The 23,229-nt window shown below is 48.4% G+C and overlaps 1 protein-coding gene across 1 annotated transcript in view; it reads right to left on the reverse strand.

Moving 5' to 3' along the window:
• Nucleotides 1-564: 564 nt before the first annotated feature.
• KLF7 (KLF transcription factor 7) overlaps nt 565-23,229 on the reverse strand; it is a 48,398-nt gene continuing 25,733 nt past the window's right edge. Inside the window, exons 2-4 of the mRNA XM_071747950.1 lie at nt 21,665-22,277; nt 7,808-7,931; nt 565-1,927 (exon numbers count right to left, since the gene is read on the reverse strand). Of these exons, the coding sequence (XP_071604051.1) occupies nt 1,876-1,927; nt 7,808-7,931; nt 21,665-22,277 (789 nt within the window). The 3' untranslated portion in view covers nt 565-1,875. The remainder of the gene's footprint in view (nt 1,928-7,807; nt 7,932-21,664; nt 22,278-23,229) is intronic.

Below are 23,229 nucleotides of genomic sequence, written 5' to 3' on the forward strand. Positions count from 1 at the left end.
CACGCCATCCTGTTTCGTTTCCAGACACATCTTGTAGGGATGGGACCAGAATATACAAAATATACAACCTAATGACCACCTGCCTGCTTGCATAGGCCATTTCTATGGTCCTAGATGCAGTCTTTGGAGTCAGGGCCAGTGCCAAATAGTTTCAAATGCAAGCTACGGTAAGATACATTTTTGTTTGTTTGTTTTTCTTTTGTAACGAAGACTCTAATCCTCTTTGAGCCAAGGAAATCAAATTATCAATAGGACTGAAGGGTGAGCACCAGACCTCCACTTCTCCTTGATGGTTCACACAGTGGCCCAAATTGGTCTCTAGGCTAGCAATAACTTTAGACCAATCACATGGAAAAGCCTCAGTGCTGTATGGAAAATCCAACCCTTCCTTCACCGTACACACTGTCACATTTTTTTTCATATAGGAGTGGGATACAGCATCAACTTCAGGAATGGAAAAGGAGGACTTTGATAATTTCTTTAAAAAGCCAATGCTGAGTGAAGCCTGAAGCCATTGTACTTGGAAGAGGTTCTTGATTCCCCACTCAGAGACTGGAGTAGGACTTTTGGCTTCTTTTTTTTTTTTTTTTTTCTTTTTTTTTTTGTGTGTGTGTGTGTGTGTGTGTATGTTTAAGATCCTCCAAAAACATTAGCTTTAAATTAAAATGTGTGCAGGTGCTCTTTACACAAACAAAAGTCTAATGCTTTACATTGGTTAATAGAAGAAGAGCAGGGAAAAGCAACATAATTCATTGCTAAGTCACTGTGGGCTGTGGCTGACATGCTCACATGATGTGGAAGGAATCCTGTAGTCATGCCTGTGTGGCCAGTCCCAGACTGATATCCAGGTGAAGACAAGGAGTTCTGAAGATCACTTGTTCGTGGAGAAAAGAGGAAAAAAAAGTTTAAGCTTCCAAATAAGCTTTTAAAGTTGGTTTTGTTTTTTTTTTTTTTGTTCAACAAATAAACAAGAAGTCCTAGCTATGGCAATAAGGTGAGGCCTACAGAGATATTAGGTGCTGTTTCTCAGGGGTTTATCCCTTGGCCACTTAGCCAGCATGGCAGCAGCTTCCAGAGTCCCTAGTGCATATGTTGTGCAATAGCCAAAACAAAAAATAAAATTAAAACAACCAACAAAAAGACAGTCCTCCGTGAAGTCTACATAAACTCAGGCCAAAAAAGAGGGTGTTTGTGTCACAAGTGTCACTCCACAGTCTACTGCCATTAAGGCCACTGGTATTGACTTAAAAGGATCTCAACAGCTCAGTTCTAGGAAGAAGAACCAAAAGCAAGACAGGTCAAAGTGTCTGTGAGAAGTCTGACACACTGAACATTAGGAATTCTCAGACAAAGAACAAATGAACCGAGAGGTTAATTTTGGCTACCAAACTGAGATTTGGTTTTTCTAGGTCACTGTTTTCCCCCCATCTATTTAAAAAGAAAGTTAGTGCTACAAATATGCAACTTCAAGACGACGTATTCTCCTACTGAGTTGCACTGAGAAGCAAGTTAAATAAAGCCCCTCCTCTCCTGCTGTCCTCCTGCCAGGAAGCCTCCTCTCCCTTTCCTCTGCTTTCCATTGGCAAAAGCAGGAAACAAATCCAAGAGGGACGAAGGACTGCAAGCAACTGTTCCTTCTCCTTGCCTTCGTCTCCACACGACCTCCTCCCATCCAGCTGGGGCAAGGCAAACAGAACTGGTGTAGGTACTGGAGTCTGATGGGGTGTGTGGCAGCGTGAGCACCTGGTCTCTGTACAGAGGAGCACACGGGGTCAAGTTCTCCTCTCCTGCAAGGGAGGCAGCCTGGTCACAGGAGTGCCACTGCCATCTCAGGAGGCTTTGCTCAGGTGAGGGCTGGCCGGGCTGGCTGATGCTTTAGATGTGTCTCTTCATGTGGAGGGCGAGGTGATCAGACCTGGAAAAACACCTGCAAGGCAAAGGAGGTGGGAAGTGAAATAAAGACAGGATCTGGGAAAGCAGAGTGCCTGCCCCTTTGCCCTCAGGTACAGGAGGAGATGTGTATCTCCAAGGCTGGAAATGTTCCTTAGATTCTCCATGGGTCACTGCCCAGCCCCGAGTGACTGATCTGTCACCACCTACCCTGGCTCTTAGGCAGCCAAATAGAATACTCCTGTCACTGTTCCTCTCCCTCCCTCTTTTCTCACTGGGTCAAACATCAGGAAGGCTGCATCACCTATGCACCCACGTTATAAAATCAAATATAAGTCTGTGTGCACATATGAAAAAAATTAATAAAACAAGTCAGTTTTGCACAAGTACTCAGCAAAAACAGTTTTTTTAAAAAAAAAAGTTAAAAATCACACCATATTTCTTGAGTGCCTGACACCTGAAATGAGCACCAAAACATGATGCCAACTTTGGAAGGTGAATTCTCATTTCTAACTCTAGCCTGGAAGGAGAGGTGGCTCAGAGTCTGGAGGCAGACACCCCTTCAGGGTATCTCTTCCCTTCTCTCTGAGGGGAGCTGCATGGCAGGGTGTGGATGCTGATGAGCACCACCTCCCCAGAGGGTGTTAAGAGAAGATATTCTACCTGTTTTGTAAGACTGAAATTTGAGAGGCAGAGGAGACAAGGATATTGTAATGCACACAAGAAGTGTGGTAAAACCAGAAAAAAAAAAATAGCCAGGACTTCAGCTTTCAACTTCTGCTCTTTATCCACAAAGCCACTTTTCTCCACCTCATAGAAAACACAGTGTTTTGGTACCCTGAGCATGGAGGTGGATGCTGATGAGCTGGACTCAGAATGGTGACCCCAGAGAACTAGTTGGGCTTTAAGGCTGATCTAAACATGCAGTTAATTGAGAGGAAGGGAGGGTGTGGATTTGAAATGCAGCATCTATTCTTGATTAACTCCCTCTCCAAAGGCTCGTGACTGTCATCTTTGAAATGACTTAATGCACTAGGGAAGTGGGGTAAGATCCTCAGAATAAAACACACTTATTCCAGGACAAGAACAACCCCTCCAAGAGCTAACCAGGAACTACTCCAGAAGAGCTGCCCTGTAACAGCCCTGCTGCAGGGCACTGAGCAGCAGGAAGGGCAGCCCAAACTTAGGCACTTCACACCTAAAAGGTATTGTTAGGGTCGTCAGGGGAATAAGTTCTCAGGAGGACAAGTGCTTTCCATTCCCTTTCATTCAATATATAACCCATTTCACCCACTCTGCCACAAAGCAAGAATCCTTTTTTTTCAAGTTTCATCCCCATTAGAAGTGGGAGTGAAAGCCCCAAGCCCTTTCACAGCCACCCTCACAGTGGCATTAACAAGAGATGTGTGGCACCAGACCTGGCTGTGGCTTCTGAATAAACTGGGTTTGTAGGCTCTGAAAGTACCATGAAAAAGACATTCCAGACCTGCACTGTCTTTTCACTGCCCCAAAGATTTAGAGAACAAAGGAGCTTCCACCACCATTGGAAGAATATCCAAATGGCTTATTGTGAGAATCTGTATAGAATCAGAAATACACTGAATATTCTTCAAAAAAACCCCAGTAGTTCAGTATTTTGTATTTTTCAGAAAGAAGGTAGAAGAATGAATGGCACTACTCAGTAAAAAAAAAAAAACAAAAGCCCCAAACCAAAGATTAAAAAAAAGAATGCTCAACCTAAGGGTAAACACCTAGAGGATAAACATCCTAAGCAGAGAAAGATAAGAACTATAAAGCAAAGAGATTTTAAATGGGGAGAGGATTTTTCTGTCCTGCTGGCAGAACTCCCTTGCCCAGGCAATCCATCTGCACCTCCACGCAGAGAGAAGCAATCAAGAGATGCATTTTTAAGACAAAGAAAGCTCTCAGGAAGGCAACTTCCACAAAGCCAGACACTGATCTTCTGTGGATGAGCAGAGCTCTGCTGAAGTCAGCTGTTCCCTCCTGACAGGCAGCAGCTCACCAGGGGGTTAATACCTGCAGAGTGGCAAAAGGAAGACAAGACTCCAAACCAGGGTGAAGCCTGCGTTCCTCCCAGCTCCTGCAGGGAGCACGGCGAGGCAGAAATGCAGCTGAGGGTGGACGCTTGGCTGTCACCACAGCAGGCTCAGCACAGATAGAATTTTCTAGCCCTGAGGTGCCAAAATACACCCTTGGACCAACATCTCTCTCGTCAGCCTAAGCTGAGAAAGCAGCAAGCTCTGGCTGCAAGGGCTGCCAAAACAAAACAACAGCTTGAGTGGCTGCCAGCAAGACATGCACCAGCTGGCACTCCGGGCTAGGGCTGTCACAAGACCACCACCCAAGCACAGCTTTTCCTTTCTTAGCTGTAGATGCAACGCAGGCAGAAGTGTGCTGAGTCACAGCATGGCAAGACGTGTTAAAAACACAGATCCAGTGGATTGTTTCACACCAGTAACCACGGTAGTAGTGTTTAATACATCTTTCAGCCTAGAATATTTTTATAGCTAATAAAATGGCACCATACTTGCTAGTTTATAGCTAATAAAATGGTACAATTCTAATTCTTCACATTTTCCTGCTGATTAATTTGGTTAGGTCTATCTCTAGATAAGGCTGATGGATGTGGACACTTATTTTCAACAGTAAAACAGTCCCTACAAGATTTTGCAGCCAAATCACAGTGTCAACTGATCAGTAGACCTCTTTTTTTTTTTTTTTTTTCTTCTTTTTCCTTCTGGGACTAAAGGAAGCAATGACAATGGAAGAGCAGGATAAGGAAACTCCTTTCTTCACAGATTTAAAACCAGCAGCCTGCTGGTCTCTAGTCCTGCCTGTGAGACAAGACCTTGCTCTGGCTCAAACACTTCTTCCAGCTCCAGACCAGGTCTGTACTTTGTACATGGGCCCATCACAACCTTCTCTCTTCACCACCCCTCCCTCACTCCAGCTCTTCCTAGAACAGACAGTTGATGCTGGAATAAGACACCCTGATTCTGAAAGTCACACAGTGATGTGTGATACACAAATTCCCTGCTCCCAGACACGCTGCCTTCCCTTCTCTTTCTTCTCTATCTCCTTAGCAACACGGTTCTGCTCTGCACTGAGGCCTCTGCAGGAGAAAGAAAGAAGGTAAATGTGCTGAGAAGGGAATGTATTGCTCAGCCATCTTTCTTACCAGCTGGAGATTCCCCACTGTGGAATGTGTTCATTCCAGCTAAGTGTGCTCTTAGCTTGCTGTCAGAAAGGAAAATGTGCACACACACACACACACACACACAGGAATATACACCCCAATAGTCTGGCACTAAGCTGCTTGCTCTCTCCCAAACACACATTTAGGGAGACCAAGGGAGTACCACTACCCTGTCACCCTCTTCCCCTGGGGTGCTGAGGGCTTGCACAAGGTGAGGAACAGAACCCTAAGCTGTGTTTCTAAAGAGCTGAATTCCAGGGGAACAGTAAGAACCAGCATATCCCTGGTGTCTGGAAGGCACGAGGGACTTGTACCCTGCTCTCTGCACCACCTGAGCTGTTCAGCAAGCCAGGATACCTGAGGGAGCAACTACAGACCCTGTCAATCATGGGGGATGCAACACAGGGTGGCAGTTAAAATCTGGAGACACTGTTCTCCACCTGGGCTGGGAAGGGGCATCTCAAACACTACAAGGCTGCCCGAGGAGCTGAGCATAGATCTGTGCACAGGTTTCAGTGCTGGCTTGAGGTGCAATAGGTGGTAGTACAGAGGGACTTGGGAATGAGCAAAGAAGGCAAAACAGTGGCACAGCAGTGGGCCAGGAGAAGAACAGGCACTGTCACTCAAAGAGCAAGCAACTGGCTGGAAGAGCAAAGACAAATCTGTCTCCTACCACCTCCCACAGATGCTGTGTGCATGCAGCTTAACAGTGCACAACCCCCAGCACTCTTAACTTATCAATAAATATTTTTCCTTCACCAAGAGGTTCAGCTGAAAAGCACAAAGTGCATTAGGCTGCAGGAATAGACCTCCTGACTGCAGTGCCTGGGTTGGCTGCCAAAGGAAAAAACCTCGGTAGGGAGGGATAATATGTAGAGGGCTGAAAGGGACAGAGGAGTTGAAAATACTGACTGTATTTATTTAGATATCAGCAAAAAACATTGTCTGGCCTGACACAGAGACCCTGGGGCTGTGTGTGTGTGTTTGTGAGGCCAGGATGGTTGGTTTGCTCTTCAGAGGAAAGCAAAGAGAGTGGCAATGCTTTACATTTAAAAAAGAGAACAGAGCTGTTCCCTCTCCCAGAGGTGCTTGCACAAAAGCAGAACTCCAGAGGTCCCTCCTTGGCTTATCCTGTCCCTCATTTTGTGCAAACAAAAGCTAATCCAGGGATAAAAAAAAAAAAGCTAAACCAAGAGGAAGCCCTCCGTGGGGGAAGGGGGACGGGAAGAGGGGAGACAAGGGGAGAAGAGCACTTAAGGAGATGAAGCTCTTGGAAAGGCAGGATGTGAAAATGATCAAATTTCCTTTCCATAAAAGGATGGAGCCCTTTGTTTATGTCCCACACATCCTCTCTCCACGCATGTTCTCTGCTGGCCTGGTGTACCCAGAGGCTGCCTAGAGCCTTTATTGTATTATAAAACGTTTCCTTATCAGAGCAGAGAACCTTAGTGCTGCATTAAAAAGATGGGTAATTTTCTTAAGCCTCTTTTAAAAATATATATAAATAGGATTAGCTGGATAACACGTTCAGATGCAAGCACATTATTTGATTACTCAATAGTGGATCCAGGTTTCACCCAGGGCACTGCCAATCTCCAGCTGAGGGGGTGCAAGGGGGAGAAGTGCTCATTGTTCCACCCTGTCACTGCTGTCAGGAGTCATTACAGGGAAATTGCTTCTGCTCCACCCTAATTTCTTGTCGGCTGGGACTGGGCATGGGGGGTTTCTTTTGGTTTTGTCTCTTCATTCAAAGAGTGTAGAAGTGCAAAAAATTCTCAGCAGCAGGCCAAGGAGGAGCAGGTTTGCCAGAGGAGCCCATCCTTCATTCAAGCAGGCTGATGTGGGGAGTGAGGACTGCAGAAAGACACCAGCAGTGAGCAGCAGCAACTAGAGCTCTTCTCTGGGAGCTGCTGGGTGCTCGGCTCACCAGGCAGAACTGGATCTTCCATTCTGAGTGCCCAGAGGAGCATGAGAGGCTCTTCAGGTCCCCTGGCTTGGGGCACCTCTCAGGCTTGTAAATCAGGGCCCATACAGAAGGGAGGTGCAGAGGATTTCCCACATCAGAGATGTCAAGGGTGAGATTTAAAACTGTAGGAACAGACTCACAGATCAGCAGGAATGTGCAGAGATCACTGATCCTAGACAAAATGATCCCATGAGCTTGAACTGTAAGATGTGCCTAAATCACTCCAGTGCTTCTGAAAATTATGCCCTTTGCTGTCTTTTGCTGACTCTCCTCTCTGACACCTGGGAAGTGTGGAGCCCTGGGCTCAGCAGTGAAGAGAAGACAATGATCATTAATTAAGTGTGAAATTAAGTGTTTGGGCTTTTTTCTTTCCCCAAGAGATTTGCTGTAGATTTGGGGCACTCATGACACAAGAGCCACACAGACTCCCCATCACCCATGCCCTACACCCATGTATTTGTGAGGCCCACCCTGCCAAAAGGGGGGCAGCCAGGAGGGGTGCTGGAGGTGGCCCTTGGAGCAGAGGGAGCTCTGCCTTTGTGAGGCCACCAGGCTCCCAGGAGCAGGAAAGAGGACACAGGAAAGCTGTGTTGTTGAGAGGCCCTCACTGAAGTGACCTGGAGCCCTCTGGGTGTCAGAAAGGAGGCAGGTCCCTTGTCTCAGGGAACTGGCAGCTCTCTGCCACTCCCCCAGTGCCCATGCTGCTGGAAGGCCGGGTCAGGAGGCTGCATTACCTGTCACAATGGTTGCATTTAAAGGGCTTTGCACCCGTGTGCTTTCTGTAATGCCTGGTGAGCTCGTCGCTGCGTGCAAAACGCCACTCGCACCCTTCCCAGGAGCACTTGTAAGGCTTCTCACCTGCAGAGGGGAGGAGAGAAAAGAACAGTCAGCAGCAGGGAAACTCAGCACTCAGCTCCCCAGCCCTCCCACCTCACCTCTGTCCCTCTGGGGACACAAATCCATGGCCAGTGTGGGATGGGAGCTACTTAGGGTTTACTGTGCACTGAGGGATCCAGCCCAAATGTTACCCCTGCTACACCTGTCACACAGCCTTATTTCCCATTTCTCACAGAACATTGATCACTCTGCAGAGAAGCCCTCAGAACATCCCCACGTGCCTGTCCTGAGCCTGTTTCAGTCAGCTTTCTGCACCACACCTTTATCAGCTGCTGCTCTGCCCCAAGACATGAACCAGGGCAGGGAGGGCAGGGAAGCACTGCAGTGACAAGGCAGGAGGGATTTGGTTCTGCTGTGTTCACATCTCCCCATCTCCTGATGCAAACCAGTCCCTGAAATCACACTCTGTACCTGGGTAGCATCTGTGGGGTCACTAACACCTTCTGATGAAGGATTCCAAGGTCTCATGCCTCCCCTTTCCTTATTCAGCACACATGTATATCCACAGGCATGGAAATTTATCACCTCCAACCCCCTGAACTAATCCTCCAGTGCATCTCCTCCTGCAGAAACCCCACAGAGTCAGCACTGGATGGATGGATGGATGGATGGATGGATGGATGGATGGAGGCAAGAAATTACTTTCACTACCAAGCTTCTAAGCTGGGAGTTACAACCAGAGAAGAAGTTATACTTATTTATTTGTTCTTAACATTGCTAAGAAGGTGATCTTCAAAACCCCAGGGCTGACCCCAGGGAAGGTGCAGCCTGGAGGAGCTCTCCCTGTGCCAGTCAGGTCAAACACTTGCTTGGCCCCAGCAGACAAATTTCTGGGAGCAGGGAGGCAGGTGTCTATATTTAGCAAGTCTATTCAGCAAGCCCAGGGGTGAGATCTGATTATGGGAGACCTGCATATTTCAAGGTGACAAACTGGAGGGGCCCAAAGAGCAAGAAAAATGAACAGGGAAAGAGAACTGCATCAAAATACATGGGGAAAAAAGGAGCAAAAAAACCCACCAAAAAACAAAAACAAAAAAAAACAAACAAAAAAAAAAAAAATCCAAAAAAACCCTATGCTCTGGTGAGTGAGCTTCTGTGGACTTCACTTTGCACAGTGATCACCCACCCCAGAGAGACAGTGGTGTGGGCTGAGGCATTCACTGGAGTTTGAGCCACTTTACTGTCCTCTGAGAAGTCAGACTCAGCAGCTCCATTAAAGGATTCATTGGGGTGAAGCAATGAAGAGGGGGCAGCAGGCAGTGAGATCCTGACAAAATATCCACTTGTCCCTCAGTCCCTGGATGCAGGAAGGGCAGTCTGGATGTCTCTGTCATGTGCCAGCCCACCACAGGGAAGTGCCCAACAGGACAATGGACTGAGCTAACAATAACACCATCCCACTTAGGCTGTGCCTGCCTGCTCCTCACTGCAGACTTTGCCTCCTGCTCCTTTGTTATTTTTTTTAATAGGATTTCTTCAGGGGAAGGAAAAAAAAAAAAAAGGAAAGAAACTTCTTGTTAGTGAGCCAAGTGCCTTGTTTGTGGGCTGGTTCCTGTGCTGTAACTCCAACACTGTCACCAGTGCTGGCCACCAGAGCTGCAGGTGCAGTGCTCCCCTGCATCAGCCCCTGACACCCTCCCTGCAAACTGCACCTGCTCTCCCCTTCTCAAAGGAACGGGATTTCTCCAGCCCGGGTTGTGTCTGTTAGGGTTCACCCGTTCTGACAGAAGGCTGGGTGCATTATTTGTAGAAGCTGTCAGTGAAAGCAGCCCTGGTGACAATTGGGCTTCCTCGGTTCTCTGACGCTCTCTAGTGCCTCCCTCGGGGTGCAGACAGCGAGACAGAGCTGCCTGCCAGCCCTGCTGCCTTGCTGCAGAGGCAGAACATCTCCCTGCCCAGCCACACCTGGCAGGCACAGACACCACCCTGGGCTTTCTGTGAAACAAGGACTACAAGGACTGAAGCTGAGTGTGGCTTGTGAACAATTGTCACCAGGCTTGGAGTTGCACAGAGGTGAGGAGAGACAAGAAATGCCAAGCCTGGTTACTGGTGACCCCATGGGATGCCACATCTCTCTCTCCCTTGCTGCAGGGGTTCCTCACTCGAGCGTTCCTGGACCTGAGCTGAGTTTTCTTTGCAGATGCTTTTCCCTCTGCAACCCCAGCCCTGCTGCACAAAACGTCAGACAGCACCTCTTTGTGCTCCTGACAGCACAGGGGGTGGGGGGAACACAGCCCTCCCCGTAGCACCGGATCAATGCAAAGCAGCAGGGTGACCTTTCCAGCCATGTCAGGTGGCTCCCTGACCCAGAGACCCCACAGAGCTTGGATGTCCTGCCCTCCTGCAGCTACTCCAAGCAGGGGAGGGCAGGAGGAGAGAGAGCTCCACGGCTCTGCATGGGAAGAGCAAGAACAAACTGCTTCTGTAATGGCTGTTCCACCCCACCTGAACGTGAAATGAAAGCCTACCCTGCCGAGGTGCAGAGAAGCAGGAAGCAGAGGGATGGAGAAGGAAGGAGGGAGGGTCCCTCCCACCTCCCTGCTGGCAGCAGTGGGGAGAAGAAACGGGAAGGATCCTCTCCCTGTGCCCAGCTGCTCTGCTCCTGTTGGGGAGGATTAGTGAGAATAAAAGGATGGATGGTGAAATCCTCCTCTGCTGAGGGCAATGGCAAAACTCCCACTCACTTCTACAGGGCGAGGATCTCCCCCTTTTAAAGAAATTAATTATGAGCTTAAAAATCCAATTAAAAATAGGAACATCACGGAGCTGTGCCACACTGACTTTTTTCCAGGCCCTAATTCCTCAAAATTAATAACCACACTTAAAAACTCGTGCCTGTGAGCCACTCCCAGGAAGGAGAGGAAGGAGGCTCTGCTCCTCAGGTCACATTCATTCAACACAAGGATCTGTGCAAACAAATCCATAAATCCACACTTACACAAACCCACTCAACAGAGGAGCCAACAAGCAGCAGAAAAGAAGCCAAATCTGTCACCCAGAACTGACCCAGAACAGCAGCTTTCAGCTTTTTCTGATGTCTTTCCTGGCAGGTGGAGATCTCTACCTAGTGATTTCAAGCTCACCGACCACATTCCAGTTTCCTCGGGCATCCTTTCATCTTTCTGGAGCCTATTTCCATACCCTGGGACTGGGAGGCACGGGGAACAGGCTCTCTGTTCCCCTCCTGCTGATGGCACCTCACACAACTTAGCTCCTCTTCTAGCAGTACCCCCAAAGCACACCTGAGCACAGTCTGGCCCTCCAGCCCCTTTATGTCACCCAGCCTGGTCCAGTCTGGTAACTGGAGGCCAAAGAGCTCTGCAAATTTATGGGAAACATGTAACAGTGAAGCTAGAATTTATCAGTCATAAGAAAAATCCATCAGGCTTTGTCAGCCCTGAAATCAGGTCACTGTTCCTTTGGTGACTAAGACAAATGCAAGACTTCAAGTATCAGGCACCTAGTTACAAAAATGAACAAATGATTGGTATAGTTTTCCCTTGAAATCCAGAAATTTATCACTTGAAAATATGGAAGAGCCAAGCACACACTCCCAGCAGGACTCCTAAAGGGGCAAGCAGACACCAGGCTCCCAGCAGCACAAGCCTGACAGACCTGGGCTGGCGATGCCATGGTTCTGGGGACTTCTCCCCCCGTTTTCCAGCCTGGGGCAGTCTTGGAGAGTTAGATCTCAAGCAGCTTTCAAACTGTCACCTGCAATAACCACCCATGGCTCTGCTGGAGTTAATGGAGAGGCTGAGGCATGTGTGACACATCAGGGTGCAGTCAGGCTGGACTCTCGAGCTTCTCTCCTTGGTTGCTACAGAGGGCTAAGCAAGACACTCAGCTGCAGGCAGCTCTTATCTCTGCTCTCCAGGCACCAAACAGAGAAAATGCAGTTTTCTCTCCAGATTGTAAACCCTATACAAGCCCTCACAGTAAATATTCCCCCAGAAAACACAGCAGTGGGGCTGCTTCTCCTCAAAATCCACAGAACCCCTCTCCTTGCCACCCATATCCCACAGACATCCTCCAGGTCCTGGGGGTATTTCTTCTTTTGAGAGATCAAGTGCCTTCTGCTTTGTAGATAAACAAGGGCCACAACTTTAAACCACTCCAGGAACTTCTACTAAGAAATATGGAGAAAAGAATTTGCTCTGTACTCCCTGTATTTCAAGAGCAGGGGCTTCAAGGGGGAAACCCTCCAGGCTTTGGGCTGTGCATGATAAGATCACAGAGCTGGCAGTGCTGTGGGGTGAAATGCTGGCTCCATCAAACTCACTGGAAAATTGCCATTTAAGGCTTGAGTTTCACCCTGTGTCTTCACAGGATTAAAAGTAAACAAAGATGCTCTGATTATCCACCTGCACCTATTTCCTTACCCCCTCCCCTGCATCCCACCTGAGACACCCCATTTTACACAGACCCTGTAACAAACACATGATTATTACAGTGCACTGAGTAAAACAACCCGGTAGTTTAAGGCCTCAGCCCTGAAGAAGTCACTGAGAAGAGAATGAGAGCCCAAAGGTTTGCTGCCATCCCTCTGTGCTAAAACGTGGGACACTCACGGGTGTCCAATTCAGTCAAAAATGCTTGAAGAAACCAGGGGAAAAAACTAATCCTGTCTGTACTATGTTTTAAGAGCTCCTTAATATCATGCTAAGGAAGTGCCCAAAACTAGCATGCAAAAGTGCCCTTAAGAAAACAACAGAGACATCCACTTAGAAATCCTCATCTGTTCTAGTCCACCCTGAATTATTTAAATATGGTTTCAGGACCCAAAAAAAAAAAAAAAAAAAAAAATTATGAAAGAAACACAAAATATTTCCTTCCTTTTAAAAATCTGTGCTTTAAAAATTATTCAAAGTGAAACCAGTTCTAAAAGCTTGAATGTCTAAAAATATATATGCTGAAAGACAGCTTTAGCTACGCTTGCTCCAAGACTGGTGCTCCTGGAGAAACAGACACTCTGCAAATTACAGCTGCAAAAAGGAATTAAATGCAAGATTTCTTGCCTGGATTTCTCCTGTGAGGAAGCTCTGGGGGCCTGAGCTTTCCAAAGAAATGTGTGAAGAATCAAGTAGCACCCCTGGCTTTTTAAGAAGAGCATTTTAATAACTTTCCTCACCACCCCTCCTGAGAAATCCTTCTGGGACCTGCTGCTCTGGGCCATGCTCAGCCAGATGAGCCCAGGCATCCCTTGGAGGCTGGTGCCCATGCAGATGTTGTTGCCCAGCAATGCCAGAAGCCAGGGTGGTTTTTGGGTGAGAAGCAGCCCCCCAGACAGCCTTGCAGAGAGAGAAAAGCCAAGCAAAGCAGGCATTTGTATTGGCTGTGCAGTTTATGACCAAAGCCTGCCCCAGCACAATGGGATGCCTCATGTGGAACTGCACATTAACAATATATTTATGTAGCACTCTTCATCTCCAAGGGTCCCCCAGAGCTTCACAAGCTACATCCGTGGCATACCAATGAAGCCCAGCCATAATTCTTCTAATTAGCCGAACATCAGCACACAGCACAACAGAAAATACTGCTGGTCACCCCTCTCCTCCCATGGAATGAGCTACGTGGTAGCTCAGGCACCAGGCTCAGGCAGCTGCTCTGCTGGTGAGGGCACAGGAAAGCTCACGAGCAGGTCAGCAGACAACAGCATCACCCTCTTTTTAAGATTAATAAATTCATTTCTTTAGCAAAAAAAGGAAGAGCAGGCTACTGAACACACACACACACATCCCCTGGAGATCAATGCTGCCATCTAAGCGTATGCGAGTGCAACCCATCAACCAGCAAAACTAATTACAAAAATCAATTTCAGATACTTTTCTGAGCCTTTCATTCCTCAATATACTCCTAATTGATTTTTGTTGGAGAATAGAAAGCCTAATTATTATTTTTATTATTACAAGAGAACGCAAGGGGCGGGAGGGGGGGGAGCAGTGGTCAGTCTTGAAGTGCCTTACCAATGCTTTCTGACCAAAAAGAGAAAAAAGAAAAGAAAAAAAAGGCATTTGATTCACAGTTTTGCCACCTGCTGGAAAGATGGAAAAGCCTTTGTAAGGGTGACAAAGCATAAGAGAAAAGCTGGCAAGAGATGGTATGGGGCAGAAGAGGAATGTGACAGGATTGTGAAATACACAATGTGAGAAGGTTGTGCCTATTTTTAGAGGGGCAGGGATGATCAAGTGTAAAAGCAGTACATTTCCATGAAGGATGTACAGCTCCTTTCATCCAAAAAGGTCAGCAGTGCCCTTACAGAGAGATGGCTCTGATCATGTCTATATTAGAGAAGGGGGGAAGGAGGTTAAGAACCAAACCCAATGTCCAATCAGTCTTTCTTCAGACTTCAAAGCTCAGCATTAGCTCCTAAGGGCCTTGCCAAAGCTTGCCTACCCAGCCAGCAGCTCTCTTCAGCATGTGGCCACTGGGGACATGAAAAGAAATGCATTTTTGCAGCATTATGTCTTACCCCCACGCAGGCACCTAACACGTAGGTCCACAAAGCTGAGCTGAAAAGCAGAGAAAAGGGGCAGGAATGGGAAACTCTCAAGAGGACACTGCCCATCGCCAGCGCTGACAGAGGGGAGGAACCCCACAGTTTTTCTCCCTGGGCTTATGCAAGACTTCCACACCCAGGGCCTTCCAAATGCCACTTTTCCTTTCCAAAAGCTCCTCCAGAGGAAGCTGCTGGCTGGTGGGGCTGGAGGTGGGACACACAACCCAGACTCCTGCCCCGTTAATGGCAGACACAGCCTTCCCCCAGCCCCAGGGACGGCAGCCGAGCAGCACCCGGCAGCAACACCACCCAATTAAACCTCCAGGATGAGCGAGTGAAGAGGGAGGGAATTAAAAAAGAAGAAGAAGAAAAAAATAAAGGTGTGGTTGCCTGGCAACTGGAGGGCAGAAGCAGCTGTGCAGCAGGTTGCTGGTACCCAGGCGGGGCTGGCCCATTAGCACCCTGCATCTCATGCATTTTGTGCCGGGGTCTCCTGGTAACAGCGGGCGTGCAGCTCCCCTCCTCTCCTCCTGCTTCTCCCCATCAGCAGAGGCCTCACTGCCTGCCCTAATTACACACTCTTTGCTGCTGCAAGCTGCCATTACTTGGGTCCCCAGAGGAGTGGCAAGAACTTTAAAAAAAAAAAAAAATCTCATCTAATAAGGGCTTTTCGTTTCGGGTTCAGCCGAGCTCTGTGAGCTCAAAGGTGCAAGGCAAGGGAGCAGTGGCAGAAGGCATGGATGAAAAAAAGGCTGCTCACTGGGGCAGATTTCTCCAGGACACTGAAATATATTTTTTTTTTTTGGCTTTGTTTTTTTCCTAAATTGCCCCAAAGGGTGAACAACAAAGACAGCTCTTTGTGACACAGCGTCTAGAGCAGTGTCTCGGAGATGGGCTCTCTGCACACCCATGTTTCAGGCCAAGAGTTTGAGATATCCCAGGCAAAATATACAGGCAAATATTCCTGGTAAAATATAAGACAGGTATCAGGGACTAGAACCAATTGAAAAAAAAAAAAAAGAAGGAGCAGCCTCCCCTTTTTTCCAAATGTTAATATCTCTAATGGTTTTACTCTATATTTTTGCAAATTCTAACAGCGCTGCTCTTTGTCACCATTGAAGTGCCACTGCAGTTTCTCCCTTTTGCCAATGAAAAATCAGAGAAAGATTAAAAAAGTAATAAATTATACAGCCTGGCAGAGACAGCACAGGAATAAAGCACAAGAGGAAAATAACATAAATTCCTTTCTGTTTCCCAGTTTTGTCAACAACAAAAAGAGAAAGAAAGAAGACTCAGGACACTTTCATTCATTCAGAGACTGGATTTGATTTGGGAGTGACATGGCTGGGTGAATCTGCATCTTCAGGATGAAAATTTTGAAAAACAAAGAGGTCTTCTGTATGAAGCAGATCTCCTAACACACATTCAAGGCCAGGGAAAGAATTGCCTTTGGGATTCTATGGGGTCTGCACATAATTAATGATAAAATTGGATCGCATGGGCCACAGGGTTGAAAGTCAGTTTACAAAAAATCATAGCTTAGTCCCTTCCAGTCAATTTTTACCCAGATATTCACAGATAAAAGTCTTCTACTCAGACTATTTTCCTCTACATAGGCCAAGTTTTTAGGTGAGCTTGCTACGCTGACTACAGTTCTTGTCTCCCTGCCCCTCACCAACAGAAGAACCACACTCTCCTAAAAAACAAATATTTTTCTTCCAACTTCTAAAACAACAAACAGCAACCACACTGGAAAAAGACAGAATGTGGAAAATTTCACCCTGAAGAAGGAAAAGCTTGGCAAGGTTACAGGTAACCAGCACGAAGAGGTCCAAATAGAAATCAATGCAGAATTCACTGTCACGCAGTTCTTGAACAGAAGCACACGAAGATGTGCACGCCTGTATTTTTCTAACACCCATTTCCAAGACTTAAAGCAAGCTTCTAGTGCACTAATGACAGCTCATGATCACTGCAAAATTGCCCAGCTAATCTACTAAGTCCTCTCTGCTGGTGGTAAGAGTCCAGCTGCACGGGAGGAAGGAATAAATCCCCGCTAAGCCTCTGAACGTGCAGTGCCATGCAGCCAGGACACCTTTCTTTCAGAACTCAGCTGGGGATCAGCTTTTATCTTGAAACACATGCTTGACATTGTTAGCTTAGCCAGCAGACCTACAGGTCTGGGGTTTTCCTCAGCATTTGGGTTTTTGCAGCCTCAGTTTCCAGCCTCGGGTTCTGAGGGCCGGGCACCTGTCTCTAAGTGGGATGGTGAACGTTTCACAGGCTTTTCATCCTTGTTAAGCCTTCTTATCAAGAATCAAGCTGGCCAACAGCAAGATTCTGGTCACTCCCAGAGACCTGTGGATAAAGCAAGGTCCCACACAGTCATTTTGTCCTCCCCTTTCCCAAAGAAGTGTCCTAAGTGGCCATTCTTGTCCCTCATTCATTGCCACCTACTGCAGCACATCCCCACCCCCTGCCTGACGTGACACGTGAGTTTTGGGAGATGCTCTCTGAAGATACAAATACCCTTTTTCCAGAGGGCATTCTGCAGAACAGAAAGGGACAACTTTATTCCTCAGATGCACCCTGCACTATCTGCACCATAACCTTGCCCTTTAGCTATCTTGAAGCACCTTTTTTTGGCCATTATTTCCAGTGCTGGTGCCTGGCTGGTCTGCCTGCCCGCAGCTGGGCACCACCACCTACCTCATGGTGCCCACGGGTTTATTTATTCTGAATGCTTCCCAAGTGCAGGCTTTGGAGGCCCCTGCACCCTCTCTCCTGCAGCTGCTGAGCAGACAGCAAAGATCACTTCCCAGGGCTCCCTTGTGCCAAGAATCATCTCACCTGGCAAACAAGCAAACAAAAACCACCACCTATTTCCACTGCCAAACCCAAGCAGCAAGGCTGTCCTGGGCTGTTGATCTGGGGAATGATGGAGCAGAAACAAACCAGCCCCACAGCAGAACACATCTTTCCCATTTGGCAATGCAGCTGTACCCCAGGACAAATCCAGCCCTGAATGAAGGTCTTCCTCACCCACCCCTCCTCCCTCAAGTCCCTTGCTCTTGTTCCCAGTGGCAAAGGCATCCAAATTCCTACTCTATTTCCAGTGCTTTCAGAAAGCTCTTCTCTGTTGCTTTAAATCCCATCACAAAATCCTTCCTGTTCACTAATGCTCTTTTAAATACTCTTGTGTGTCTCCTCTTTTTCTTCTGAATATAGTAATTTGTTTTCCTGCAGGGTGGATTTGTTTGTTTTAGTTAGTCTCACCCAGCACTTTGGATGAAAGAACAGTATAATTTGCAATAAGATGTCCTGGCAATGTGAAACAAACTCCAGTTAAAAGAGGGCTATCTTAAGATTGCGTGCAGACTCCTAACTTTTATTTACATGGGTATTTCCCACCCCGTTTAGGCCTCAGAAACCAGCAGGGAGATGTCAGGTGCCCAACTGCTATTTCTCAGACTTGAGGCTTAGGGTTATCCTGGTTTTAGATGGATAAAGAAAAAAAAGCCCAAACCCTCTGATACTGCAGAAATGCAAGCCCCAGCAGAACTTCCTAAGGGTAATTTTTTATCACTGTCCCAATCTTAACGATTTCCTGGTCAGTTTATATGTGGTGCTTTATCTCTGGCCAGAAAGCACCCACGCCATCTCCTACCTTCCCCTGTACATTACTGCAAGAAAGGCTGGTGTGAATGGTTCTGCCAGGAGACAGGAATCTCCTCCAGAGCTCTTTGATCTGGGAGACACAGCCCTGTCCTATGCCTGATCTTCCACAGGTCTCGGGCCAGCTCAACCTAAGACTTATTTGCATTCAGACACTCACCAGCAATATCCTGTTTTCTAATTTAGGAAGCACTGATGACTACACGAGGGTTTTGGCTTGTTCAGACTCCTTCCCTCTGCACTCTCCATTATATTGGCAATTCAACTCCATGCATGTGTGAAGGCTGGATGAAAATTTCTGTCTCTCAAAAGAGACAAAATGTCATTGTTTGCACTGCTGTCTGCTCCATGAATAACAGAGAACGTGCTGGGGTTAGATTAGCGTGCCAGTCCTGGTGGATCCTTCTTTACATGTTTTTACCTCACCCTCACACTAGCAGCGTGGTCTTTGCAAACCCATAGGTGACCTTTTCCTCCTCTTTGCAGGCCCAGCTGCCATTTCTCCTGAGTGGGCTCTGTGCTGCTCTCTGCCAGCCAGTTTCACCACTACTCTTGGCTCCTTCGCACGCCCTTCGCTTTCGATGCCCCAGCTCACTTCGAATCCAGTCAAATATTTTCATTTCCCTTTCCATCCAGACAATGTTTTTCCCTTTCCCTTCCAGATTAAATTCTCTCCCACACAGATGATTGTTTTTCCCTCCCCAAAGGTCATCCAGAAGGTGGTTTCATAACCAGTTCAACCACCGATGGGCCTCACAGCGCTGTCCTGATTCTCTCAGGGATGAGCTGCGGGAGGATACCCCGGGTGCAGCGTGGGGTCCGACTGTCTCTGGGCTCTCCGGAGGGAAGTGAAGCCCTCAGAGAAGATCACCTCCAATCTAGCAGGCTGCCATCGGCCTCTTCTGCCTCCAGCCCAGCCTGGCTCATCAGCCCGGAGGGAGGAGCCCCAGCCAGCGCCTCGCTGCTCAGCCTTACATAGGAACCAAAGGAATGCAACCTCCTTCCTCCCTCCCACCCCCGGCTCCCCAGCCCGGGGTTTTCGTGTTTTCCTGTGCTGCAGTAAATCCCTTTGATCCAAGCCAGAGGACTTTGCATGTGCAAGCTGAGTGACCAGCCCACACATCTGCCTGACATAACTAACAAACTACCAGCTGAAGGAAAACATCTCCCAGTCCCTCCAGCCCCTCTGGCTGAGCCAGGTGGCTACCAGCCACTGGCACTGCTGCCTGCCTGCGAGAGGGGAAAAACAAAGGGTTTGTCATTTATAATAAACGTTCAGAAACTTTATAATTCGGCCTCCAATTTCCACACCTCTTCCTCTCTGCCCCACTCTAGTACTGGGAGGCAGGAGCTGCCTGCAGTGAAACCTGGCTGCAGGGTGAGCAGATCTAATGCCCCATGGTACCAGCTCTGATTTAAGGCATCCAAGCATCCCTGGGCTTGAAGCACTTAAGCAGGGTGGTGGGGCCTGAAGAACTTTCTGCTTTGGCCACAGATAAGCTCATTAGATAAGGCCACCATCACACCCCAGCCCTCGATTCACTCAGATGGCTTCCAAGATGGGAATGCTCAAAGGTATTTAGGAAACACATTTCCACAAAGAAAAATGGGAGCCAGGTGCCTACCTGCTCCCAGGTTCTGCATCAAAGATGGCTTTGAACAAGGCTGAATCCCATCCTCATCACAACACAAGCCCAGGCTCTCCACACAGCTCTGCACAGCTGGGACATGGATGGCTGCAGGGTGCTTATATGGCTGCCAAGATTTTCTTTATATTCCCTCTTGCCTTTTGCCTTCCTGCTTTTCCTGATCACAGGGACAGTGGGGCACATTTCTCATCATGGATTAATTGTGAAACATCAGGTTTCACAGGCTGGTGTGAAAGGAGGGGAAAGGTTTTGATACCAATTTTGACCAGACCAAAGGCATCTAAAACATTCCAGGATTTTGACTCCAAAGGGTGGAGGTGTTGAAAGAGTCATGGTTTTGGCAAGCACACTCTCAGGACTTCTTGTCCACATCCCCACCTACTGGATGACAAACCCAGAAAGATGCCCCCCAGATCACCCTCTCTGATCCCAAGGTGATCCTGGCACATCCCTGGACCAACTTCAGGATGAGCTGTGCAGACCCATCCCTCCCTCCCAGCTGGAGGAGGAACATTCAGGTCACACCTGAAGCCAAGGCCACCGTGTCACCATCCCTCACAGGAGCCCCATCACCTGCTGTGGCCTTGGCTGGGATGTCCCCCTGGGCAGCCCTGGTGAGGGACAACCTCACAGCGGCTCTGGTGCTAGGAGGAGCCTCCTGAGCGTGGCACTGCAGATTTTAAGATGACTGCACCACTCTCCCTGGCTATCAAATCAGTTTCACAAGTGAGGTCACTCCTGGCAAGGTGGCTTATCCCCAGTAAAAGCACTAGAAAACCCTTATAAAAAGATCAAACCCAGTGCCTTTTACGTCTTTATGTGATTTATACTTTAGAACACGTAACTTTCACGGGGCTGCTGAGTGTTTGATGGATGCAGCTCTCTTAACCACCCACACATTTGTTTGATTTACTGCACTGGCCCAACATGTTATTTTCTACCTTGCAAGAGCAACCTCGCTCCTAGGAATCCGCCTGCATGATAAGGTGGTGAATTAAATGTGCAGTTATTGTAACAGACCACACATTTTACAGTAAAATTGAGAAAACTGATTACAGCAGTCCCTCTGGAAGCAAGAATAATCACATGATAAGACAGTGCTAATGGGAATTTATCATCTCCCATCACACGTGAGGCTCAGAACAAAGCAGCCAGGCACACAACTGCACAGCTATTACTGCCAGTGAACACCAGCTGAAAAGCTGCTGGGGCCCATGAACAAATGACAGGAGAGTGGGGATCCTGAGCAGCCAAACCTAAACCAATTCTGCATGCTTCAAGAAGCTTACACAGCAGCTCTTACATGCAACGTTAGTAAATATTACCCAAAATAACAGCCTGACAGCTCTCCGTGTATCGTATTCCCACTCTACCTATGCTGTTCCACCCAAACTCCAGGACATTCTTCTCTTGTCCTCACTGTGTTTTATCACTGGGGAAGGTCAAGAATGTGGCTATCCCAAGGGCACGTGCACCTACAGGTCTGCATCTACACATCGTTCCTGAAGTTGTCCTGGGGAAGTGAGTGCTGAGAACCCAAACGGGCATGCCCACAGTTTTAGCACCAATGAGACACCTAAATCCCTTGGGTATCCCCAAAATTACCCTGCAGCAAGCCCCAGAAGATATACGAAACCCCAACAGGTTAACAGGGGGCTCCTCTGTGTGACTGAACACTGGGTACATTTCCTGGCCTACCACATTTTTCCACTGCCCTGTTTCACAGGGAGAAGCTTGGGCTTTCAGAAGGTTTGTACGGGTTTGTTTTGTCGGGGCTTTTGTTTCCTCTCTTTTCTACCTGAGGTTAGGAGGAGATGGTTACGGTTAGGTGGCGAGAGGAGAAGTGAGAGAAGCACCCTGCACACAAGTACCTGTATGAGTCCTCTGGTGAGCCTTTAAGTGGGAGCTCTTTGTATAAACCTTCCGGCACCCATTGAACTGGCAGCGATGAACCCTCTTCTTGTTCTCTGGGGATGCCTCTGCCCCTGGGCCTCCTTGCTCACTGTCGCTCTGACCGCTTTTTACCGTCCCCGCCGTCGCCGTGGCCACTCCGACTTTCAGGGAGCTGAGCGAAGCCTTCTTGGCCACCAGTTTCAAGGTGACCGTGCCATCCACTGCCGAGAGAGTCTGTGAGGTTTTCACCAGGTGGCGGCTGAGCTCTGGGGAGGAGGGGGGTGTTAGTGAGGTCACTGCATTGAGCTGGGCCTGGTTGACGGCCGTGGGGCCTTCCGTGGAAGAGCCGGTGGGCTGCAGGCTGAGGCAGGTCTCAGACAGCAGCTTGTCCCGTGAGAGGATGATGTCCACGCTGGAGCTCTTGTCACAGCCACTCGTCTCCACGGGTAACAGGATGGGGTCCAGCCGCCGGATACCGTCCTCTGGATCCGGGGCTGAGGAGGCATGGAGGAAGCAGTCCAAATCCTCCCCAAAGGTCTCCGAGATCTTCCGGGGTTCCGTCTGAAGGTACCGCTCCAGCTCCAGGCATGTCTGCGGGGGGGAAGGCAGAGAAACCACTGTTAGAGAACTGGGGCAGGAGGAGGACGTGGCCCAGAGGCACACCAGCACCTCCCTGCAAGATGGTGACATCCTGGGGGACACAGGGAGCTGGCACTTTGGTGCTGCTGCAGTAAGATGGGGAGAACAGAAAGCACCCACCGCACCTCCACCCAGGTCTGTGCATCACCCCACGGGCACCAGGACCCTCCTACCTTGAAGTGTAACCTGGCCAGAGGTCACTTCCACGTGAAACCATCCCAACAGCCTTGCTGCCTGGCCACCTGCAAACAAGAAGTCACCTCCCCAAAGAGGTGCTGCCCCCTCCTTCACAAACATTAACTTCCACCCCACACTTAACTCGGTGCCGTTGGCTGGGGCCCCGTCTGGCCCCGAAACAGCACGGCTCTGAAGTGCAGCATTTCCAGCTGGCAGACAGAGAAAAACTTCCAGTGACACCACAGCTTGTTTAAAGGGCCTGAGAGAAGGGAAAATGGGACAGAAAAAAGGGACCTGCTGACAGTTTCAGAGGGCTTTTAGCCCACCTGGCCATACGGGGCTTCCTGTGTAGAAGACACCAGACTGACACACAAACACACAGCCCTCTCCCCATAAAAAGCAGGTGAATAACCAGAGAGTTACACATAAAACGTGCTCCTGCACCTCCAGAGCAGTGATCACCAGGAGAAGGATGGGGTGAGTCTCCTCCTTCAATGTACCTTACTATGAGATGCCTGAGAGAGCCCCAGTAAAGCTTCCAGGCACCATCACACTGCCCAGTGTTCTCCATAACCAACAATATAAACTTTTATTGTTTATATTAAACCATTTGCTGCAGTCCCAGGAGCTTTTAATGGAGTTTATCAGTGCTGTTTTTCATTTCTCCCTGCCTGAGAGGCTGGCTGGTTTAATACCACCACTGCCATTTTACACAGCGTGGAGAAAG

Source organism: Heliangelus exortis, chromosome 6 (assembly GCF_036169615.1).
Source record: "Heliangelus exortis chromosome 6, bHelExo1.hap1, whole genome shotgun sequence".
Taxonomy (NCBI): domain Eukaryota; kingdom Metazoa; phylum Chordata; class Aves; order Apodiformes; family Trochilidae; genus Heliangelus; species Heliangelus exortis.